Here is a 9,477-nt window from a genome sequence, read left to right as displayed (position 1 = left end):
ATGGCCTTTTCTGAATTCAGCTTGCAATATGTACCCCAAAAAGCTGTCAAAGGTCAAGCTCTAGCTGATTTTTTGGCCCATCACTATTCCCCGTATGCATTCGGGGGCAATAATGTTGACATCGACCTGATACAAACACGTGATAATTACTGGACGATGTACTTTGGTGGTTCTAGTACTTCAGTCTCGGCTGGCGTTGGGATCGTTGTTCAATCCCCCACTCATAATCGTTGGTATTTTTCTCTTAAGCTCGATTTCGATTGTACAAATAATCAAGCTGAATACGAATCCCTTGTTATCGGCCTCATCGTGCTGCACGATTTGCGGGCAACTCGTGTCCTTGTTCTTGGTGACTCCGAACTTGTCATTAATCAACTCAACGGGAGTTTTCGTTGCATGGTTGCCATCTATTTGGTCAAATCATTCGACGGAGTAATTATCAAACACATTTCACGAGTTTATAACACTGACGCCGATGAATTGGCTCAAATAGCTTCTGGAGCCCAACTCATAGGGGGTAAATTAGGCCGAGAAATACCTATGTTACAACAAGTACATTCGGCCTTGATTAATCAGCAAGTTCTCCAATGAGACTGCGTGATCTGTACACAGGTCATGTCTTTGGCTTCGTTGTTAGAACGAAAGGACATTATTGAGGTTTGTGCCGTCGAGGCATTACCAACGATTGGAGAATGACAATTATGCGATATATTGATAACCTCAACGAAAAACACGACCGACGAACAAGGGTTCATGCCACAAACTACGTATTATACCAGAATGAGCTGTATCGAAAAGGTGAGGATGGGTTACTATTGCTGTGCCTCAGCCCGCAAGAAGCTGCTCAAGCAATGGCAGAAGTACATGAAGGAATTTGAGGACCCTACTAATCTGGAAGAAAAATACGTTGGCTACTTCGACGGCACGGCTATTTCTAGCCGAGTATTCTGAAGGATTGTATTGAGTACGCAAAAGGTTGTGTACAGTGTTAAATCCATGGGCCTGTACATAGAGTACCAGCTGAATCATTACATTCGGTCACCAAACCATGACCGTTCCTAGGATAGGCCATAGATGTTATCGGTAAAATCACACCATTTTTTGGTGCAGCCAAACATGCGTGGATACTTGTTGCAACAGACTACTTCACCAAATGGATCGAAGCCAAGTCATATGCCGAGCTAACGTCTAAAGAAGTTTGTAGTTTCATTAAAGAAAACATTGTGACCAGAATCGGCCTGCCAGAAACAATCATAACAGATAACGGTATAATTTTTACATTCGACAGATTTAATGATTATACGGCAAATCTAAAGGATCGACTCAAGCAATCTACGCCATACTACCCATAAGTGAATGGACATGCTGAAGTAAGTAATAAGGTTCTTATTGGTATTCTCGAAAACATGATAAAAGAAGGGCCAGACATATGGCACTTAAGGATAAACGAAGCATTATGGGCTTATCGAACTTTTCTACGAACGGCCACCGGAACGACTCCGTACGCGTTGACTTATGGACATGATGCAATGCTGCCCGTTGAGCTAAGTATAAACTCGTTGCGAATAATTGAACAAAGTAGTTTGTTCAGCTCCGAGTATAGTCAAGCCATGAGACAAGAGCTAGAAGATTTAGAAGACGCTTGACTTGATGCTTATAATTTATTAGTGGCTCAAAAGAAAATCGCCGAGCGTGCATATAATCAACGAGTTAGAAAAAATATGTTCGGCGAATGAGAGCTGGTTTGGCAAACCGTACTACCCGTAGGAATTAAAGACCCCAGGTTCAACAAGGGTCGCTGAATTGGGAAGGGCCATTCGTTATTCATAAAGTTCTCGGTAATGGGGCATACCGTCTTAGAGATCGAATCGGTATTATTCACAAGTTGCCAATCAATGGAAAGTTTTTAAAGAAATACTATCCAGTCACATGGGAGATGCAAGAATAAAAGCTCATTTCATTTCATAAAGTTCATTTCATTGACGGATCAGTTTACAATCAAATTCTAGGGTGACGAATGAAGAAGAGTTTCAAGAACGGCCTTCAACTCCAACCACCTCACCTCGCCCATTGTGACCTCGGCTTGCCGATTCCTCTTGTCCATCTTCAACTGCTCGACTTGCTTCATGCTCGCCGCGTATTTGGTTAAGCAAGATTTATCGCCCGACTCAAAATCTCCTTCTCAAGCTCAAAATTAATTACCGATCTTCGATATGCCAGTTCGGTCATTTGACGATCAAGGTCAGCCAGGGTTTCTTTTTTTGCCTTTAAAACTTTGACCTTCAGACGAAGAACATCTTGGACGGCTGTTGCAGCTTTCAAATCATCATCAACCTGAAGAGCTTTCTAAAAAATACTGAAATATTCTCGAGTCCGTTCCAAGGTGGACGACGCTTGAACAATGGCTTCGACACTCAATTGACCATCAGCTCCGAGATCCTTCAGACATGCACCCACCGAATCAAGGCCCTTGCGTTCGGGGATTTGCGAAGCTGAGAGAGACAAAAGTTCATGCAACCGAGCAAGAACAGTTGATTCGCCGGGTGCAGTCGTAGCTGCCGAAGGACCAGGCGCTCTCGAATTGCTTGATAGAAGAGCATCAAATTCGAATTCCCATGAAGGCTGCACACAAAAACAGTTTAGGCGCGAGGAAAATCATAAAAAAATGTAGCAAGAAGGATTTATTTTAAACCTGCCGATAGGAAACTTCGGCCATGTCTCTAGGTTCATTGCTCGAACCTAAGGAACTTAATGGCCGAGCCCAATGTTTCAAACTGCTTCTTAATTGACGCGGTCGATGAAGGTTATCTACGTTCGATGGCCACTAAGGTGGCCAGGAAATGTAGATAACACCTTTCAGCGCATAAAATTTTTGGTGAAATGAATAATTGGGCACCTGACATTTAATATTTTCTAGGTTCAGACTTGTTATACAAATTGACAAGAGAAAGTAATTGAGCTTTACAAAAATCGAAGTCACTTCTTGAGAGGGGATGCCGAGGTCTTGGTCCTGCGGGTGAATTAGAGTTTCTGACGTCACTTCAGGTTCGACGATAGGCCTCTTTCTGCGATCGGCTGCAGGAGGATTAACCTAATTGGCCGCCTCAACCACGGGGGGAGGATTAACGAAAGGAGCTTAGATTGGTCGAGAGCGACTCGCCAGTGAAATATCGTCACTCTCATCATCCTCAAAACAAAAAGTGTTAATACCTTTTTGACCTAACAAGTAAAGGGGTTTAACAGCATAATCATACCTCTTCTAAGATGACCGCCGAATGTTTTGGATTCTTAGGGAGATTCTTCCCAGTCGAAAGGGTTGTTTCCCCCAATACAGGTACTCTTGTCGACCCTGGAGCCGCGTGCGAGTCGACCGATAGTACGATAACTGGCTTAACCACGACCTCGGGGGCTTCAGGTATTGGTCGAGCTCTGGGACTTGCAAGATCCAAGCCATTGAGTAATCACGAAACTTCTAAGTACCGAAGTGTGGTATCATTTTTAGTTGCCTTATTTATCTCATAGGTAGATGTGACATCTTCTCTTGAAGTACTTTTCTTCCATCCAGGAGTGGTATCTCTAACCAGTAGAGATGCACAAGGTAATGTATCAATTTCACTTGAAGCTTACTTGTAGTTTCGGGTTTGGTCAAGCGCGATACAAACCCTATAGTGAGAGTCATCTAAGTTTCTGAGTGAAAAGGTCTGCCAAAGGAGGTAACAGACAAGGTAAGCAATCAGACTTCCAAGCAAGCAACCTGGATCGGAGGTTTGACTTTAGCTTCCGGTTCATTGTTCTCATTCTCCTTGTGTCGTAAACAGCAATAAGGATAAAGAGAAGCAAATGGTGAAGAGATGATATGAGATACTTTTGCTTTTGAAGAAGTAACTTTCCATAGGCTTATTCTTGAACTAGGCTGAAGGGTTTTCTGATTTCCTCAAGAGTATAAGGCCGACTCAAGAATTTGAGGGTCAAAACAAGTCCCTCAAATCTAGAGTACGTTTGACCCTAATGATATGGGATACTTTTACTGTCGACAAAGTAGTAGGTGTGGTATGGCAATGCTTTGCACTTTGGCGATGGTGTCAGCGAAAGGTTGTTGAAGCTTCTCGAGTTCTTCGAATAGGGCAGTGATGCTGGGTTTGGATTTGATTTAGACTCCTCTGTCTGGGTTGTATGGTTCTGCAGGAAAGGCATCGTGCTGTATTGATCTATTCCAGCTCATCATTGATCATTCTGCTTCAATCTTTTACAGCATTTGTCCCCGATGCAGAAGTGGAATGCAACCTTTGCATTTAAATGGTCATTCAGAGCACTACTTCTCAGCGACTCATCCATGCGTGGCAGCTTCAATGTAAAGCGTCAATATCATATCAACTGTTCTAAGGTATTTGCCAAAGGACTTCGTGACCTTGACAATAGTTGAAGATGAGTACTCAAGAGCAATGTTAGGCAAACAACCATGCAAAGATTTCAGGTAATCAGTTCCAGATTAGAAGTTTGATTTCAGGTTTCGACTGATTGCGTTTTTTCTTCTTGTCCTGCAGGTAAGAGCAAGGGCAAAGGAAAAGACAGGGAAAAAGCATGATATGAGATACTCTTGCTTTTAACCCTGATGATATGAGATACTCTTGCTCTGGTGTGGCTTGTTTGCATAGGTATCATCAGGAGGGGGAGAAGATGAGTATTTTGAGAGACTCTGCTGGGAATGCCCTCTCGGATGTGAATAAAAGTTGAGCATTTTTTTATTTGCAGGTATGCCTGGCTGTGGAGGATGAAGATCGACATATATAGGAATTGTTTCAACAATGGGTAGTAATGTTGTTCCTTTACCCTTCTCAGTCATAGCAATGTAGTGTGAGCTGCAACATGCACGTGTTTTAACTTTGTCAGAGCACTTTAAAAAAGTGGTCTGTGGTATCTGGAAAGCTGATGTTGCATGTGAAGATTGCATACAAGCTTTATCTAAGGAAATCTGGCTCTCAAAGTTTGGAAAGCGATGCCTCTTCGGTTTTCGAACAAGCAATCCTGTTAGGGATCTGGCTCTCGAGATTCGGAGAGCGTTGCCTCTTCGATTTTTGAGAAAGCAATTATGGTGGAAGTCTCACTCTCGAGATTCGGAGAGCGGTGCCTCTTCGATTTTTGAGAAAGCAATCCTAGTGGGAGTCTGGCTCTCGAGATTCGGAAAGCGGTGCCTTTTCGATTTTTGAGAAAACGATCCTGGTGGGAGTCTGGCTCTCGAGATTCGAAAAGCGGTGCCTCTTCAATTTTTGAGCAAGTAATCCTATTGGGAGTGTTTTCTCGATGTGAGTAAAAGTTGGGCTTTTTTGCCAATTCTGCCTTGCCACGGAGAACAGAGGCTAATACACATAGGGACTTTCCAGTTACCAAGCAGTGGTGTTGTTTTTTTACCCTTATGGGTAATAATAGGGTAGCTGGACCTTCAAAATTTATGTGTCTAAACTTTGTCAGAGATCTTTGGCAAAGTTATATGTGTTACCCGAGGAGCTAATGTTGCGTGTAGGGATTGTCGACATATTTTACTCAGGAAAATCTGCTTCTCAAAATCTGGAGAGTGATGCCTCTTCGATTTTTGAACAAACGGCCATGCTGCCTTTTCTTTTATAGGGGCACCAATTGTGTGCAAGAAGTACGTTCAGAGAGTTATTGCTCGCAGGAGTTTTCCCCTTATTTTTGTACTTTAGAGATTTATTGCACCTCATTTCTCCTTCATCATTTCTGAGAATGTCTGGCCCATCTGACCGTCGTTTTGACTTGAACTTTGGTGAAGAGGCAGCCATGCCTTCTCAAGACAACATATGGCACCCATCCTTCTTATCCCCTACTGGTCATCTTACCGTTGGGGACTCTGTGATGAAAAATGATATGACCGCTACGGTGGTGGCTAGGAACCTTCTCACTCCCAAAGATAACATACTACTTTCCAAACGGTCTAATGAATTGGTTGTTAAGGATTCTCTGGCTCTCAGTGTTCAATGTGCAGTTTCTGTGTCTAATATGGCTCAACGCTTATTTGCTCGAACCTGCCAAGTTGAATCATTGGCGGCTGAAGTGATAAGTCTCAAACAGGAAATCAGAGGGCTTAAGCATGAGAATAAACAGTTGCACAAGTTCGCATATGATTATGCTACAAACATGAAGAGGAAATTCGACCAGCTGTAGGAATCTGATGGTCAGATTTTACTTGATCATCAGAGGTTTGTGGGTTTGTTCGAAAGGCATTTATTGCCTTCGTTTTCTGGGGCTGTACCGCGTAATGAAGCTCCAAATGATCAACCTTCGGTGCCTCCTCCTTCTGGGGTTCTGTCTAGTACTGAGGCTCCGAATAATCACCCTCCGGTGCCTCCTCAATCTGGGGCTCTGCCGACTGCTGAGACTTTTCCTGAACAACCTTTGTGAAGACTCCCTCTTGTTCGTTTATTTTGATTCATGTATATGTACATATTTGTAACTTATCATAGATATCAATAAACAAACTTTGCTTCATTTCAACGTATTGTGTTAAATACACCAAGGCCTTCTTCACTAAGTTCTTTGAATTTTTTCTTTTGTTGAAGCTTGTATGTTGAAGCTTTGAGAATGAAGCATGTATGTTGAGGTAGTGCTCCCTTAATTTCCCGAGTGAGGAAAACTTTTCGGTTGGAGACTTGAAAAATCCAAGTCACTGAGTAGTCGTGAGACTTCCGAGTCCCAAGGTGCAGTAGCACATGGTAAGAGTCCCCCAAGTCTCTGGTCGAAAGAGTTGACAAATGAGGAATTTCCTTTCTAAGTGGTAGCCCAAAACTCATCCTTCATATATATTTGTTATGAAAGTTGTTAGGCCCAAAGAAGAGGAGGCCTAGGCAATTTTTTTTTTCGAATTTTTAAATTTTTGAATTTTTGAAAAAAATAATATATATATATATATATTTTAAGTTTTGTAGGTGAAACTTTGGTGTTGAAGCTTTGTAGGTGAAACTTTGAGGTTGAAACTTTGTTGGGTACCATGGATTGATTTTGCTTCACACTATCTTGATCAAGATAGTGTGAAGCTTTTGTGGATGAAGCTTTTGTGGTAGGTGAAGCTTTTGTTAGTGAAGCTTTTATGGGTGAAGCTTTTATGGGTGAAGCTTTTGTGGTTGGTGAAGCTTTTATGGGTGAAGCTTTTGTGGTGAGTGAAGCTTTTGTATGTGAAGCTTTTGTGGTGGGTGAAGCTTTTGTAGGTGAAGCTTTTGTGGTGAGTGAAGCTTTTGTTGGTGAAGCTTTTATGGTTGAAGCTATTGTGGGTGAGGGTAAAGCTTTTGTGGGTGAAGCTTTTGTTGGTGAAGTTTTTGTGGGTGAAGCTTTTGTTGGTGATGCTTTTATGGGTGAAGCTTTTGTGTTGAAGCTTTGTAGGTGAAATTTTAAAGTTGAAGCTTTGTAGGTGAAGCTTTTGTGTTGAAGTTTTTGTAGGTGAAGCTTTGGAGTTGAAGCTTTGTAGGTGAAGCTTTGGAGTTGAAGCTTTGTAGGTGAAGCTTTGAGGTTGAAGCTTTGTTGGGTACCATGAATTGATTTTGCTTCACACTATCTTGATCAAGATAGTGTGAAGCTTTTGTAGGTGAAGCTTTTGTGTTGAAGCTTTTGTTATAGGTGAAGCTTTGAAAGTGAAGCTTTGAAGCTAGAGCTTTTGTAAATGAAGCTTTGATGTCGGAGCTTTGTAAATGAAGCTTTCGAAGCTGGAGCTCTGTAAATGAAGTTTTCGAAGCGGAGCTCTTGTAAATGAAGTTTTTTAAGCTGGAGCTCTGTAAATGAAGCTTTTGAAACTGGAGCTTTGTAAATGAAGCTTTTGAAGCTGGAGCTTTGTAAATGAAGTTTTCGAAGCTGGAGCTCTCCTAAGTCTTGTAAGCTGTCATCATTATTAGCACTGTGCCAAATGTCGGTGTCATACCCCAGCTTTACACATCAGTGTAACTATATAATAATTGCTTCAGTTTGCAGAAGACAACTTAATAAAATATTCATCAATGATAGTGCGTATGGGCTGTAAAGATAGTAGTCTTATCTTTATGGTTGTTTGCCATGAATGCGAATGGATGATTGAGTGTGGCAGACTTGATAATCGCTCCCTTTCATGATGAAAGTTTCATCCTTTTTCTTTCTATATTCTTTTCCTCCCTTTTTCTTTTTCTGTTGCATTGTTGGTTGTAACTCCACTTGCATACATGAAATCGTGGGTGGCTGCCTTATGCCAGAAATCTCATCACGTGTGTGGTCAGTGCTACCAGGATCAGACATAAAGTGACCATGGTACCTGTAAGTGTCCATTTCAAGAATAATGAGTCCATTTTTCAGAGCATGCTCCTTTGCTGATTTGCATGCCTGCTTTACAGCAAACACATCCATACCGTCCACCTTCAAGCCGAGAGCATAATCACTGCGCTTGTAATATGCGGGACTCTTTGCTGCTATCCACTCAACGGTACCTATTTCTTAGGGATAAGGATTGTCTGCCCTCCTAGTTGTGGTGCCATTCCATGCCCTCCTATTTTGTGCGGTCACGGTTAAGTCACGTCAATATTTTATATTAATTTTTTAATGAGATAATAAGACAAAAAACAATAAAAATATAAAATATTGACGTGGCTTAACCGTGACTGCACAAAATATGAGGGCATGGAAGGGCACCACAACTAGGAGGGGAGACAATCCTTGTCCATTTCTTAGTGATTATTCTCGCAGACCAAATTCGCAGGCAGATCCCAAAGCGCAGAAATGTTAAGCGCCTCGAACAACTGCCCCTAATTGGCTGCACCTTCACCATAGAAAGCAAACGTCACCGTTTCGTCCTTGGAGTACTTCTGCCCAAAAGCGAATCCGCATCCCAGCGGAATCTGAGCGCCCACAATGCCGTGGCCGCCATAGAACCCGGCGTCCTTCTTGTAGAAATGCATCGACCCACATTTCCCTTTGGAGCAGCCATCCTTGCGCTCCATAAGCTTCGAGAAAATTTGCAGGAGGGTAGCGAGGAGATGACGGTTGGACTACGATTGCCGCGACGGACTGGCGATCTTCGGGTTCTGATAACGGGCTCTTTCTAGAAGAAACCATGGGGAGTTGATCGGAATATTTGGAAAGAAAGACGGCAAAAGGATTCAGGTGGTTTCTTTTGAGTAAAGAGAGTGTGGAGCTCGCAAATGTTTTTGTGGTGTTTTGATGGAGGCGTTTATTTCTTCTTGCGCTGTTCATCGTAGGGGAGCCCATCTAGGAAGATTCCATCTCGAATAGAAAGATCACCTACTTGACATAGGAGGTCCAACATGGGTAGTCCTCCAGCAAGAGAGAAACATTCGAGTCACCTTAAGTCTTCGAAGCATGCAAGGTCCCCTTCTCATCCTGGTCGCTCTCCTTCTCCCCGAACAAAACGGTTAAGAAGAGCTCAAGCTGACAGAGAGGTTGAGAGAGAACTTCACCGTCAGATCAACAGCGCAGGAGTGGGCATCG

The 9,477-nt window shown here is 42.6% G+C and overlaps 1 protein-coding gene across 1 annotated transcript; it reads left to right on the top strand.

Moving 5' to 3' along the window:
• Positions 1–951, top strand: LOC126593592 (uncharacterized). Its single transcript, XM_050259696.1, has 2 exons — positions 1–517; positions 830–951. The coding sequence occupies exons 1-2, from the start codon at positions 1–3 to the stop codon at positions 949–951; spliced, it is 639 nt and encodes a 212-aa protein (XP_050115653.1).
• The last annotated feature ends 8,526 nt before the right edge of the window (positions 952–9,477 follow it).

This window comes from Malus sylvestris, chromosome 12 (assembly GCF_916048215.2).
Source record: "Malus sylvestris chromosome 12, drMalSylv7.2, whole genome shotgun sequence".
NCBI lineage: Eukaryota > Viridiplantae > Streptophyta > Magnoliopsida > Rosales > Rosaceae > Malus > Malus sylvestris.
This window is presented reverse-complemented; position numbering and strand designations above follow the sequence as displayed.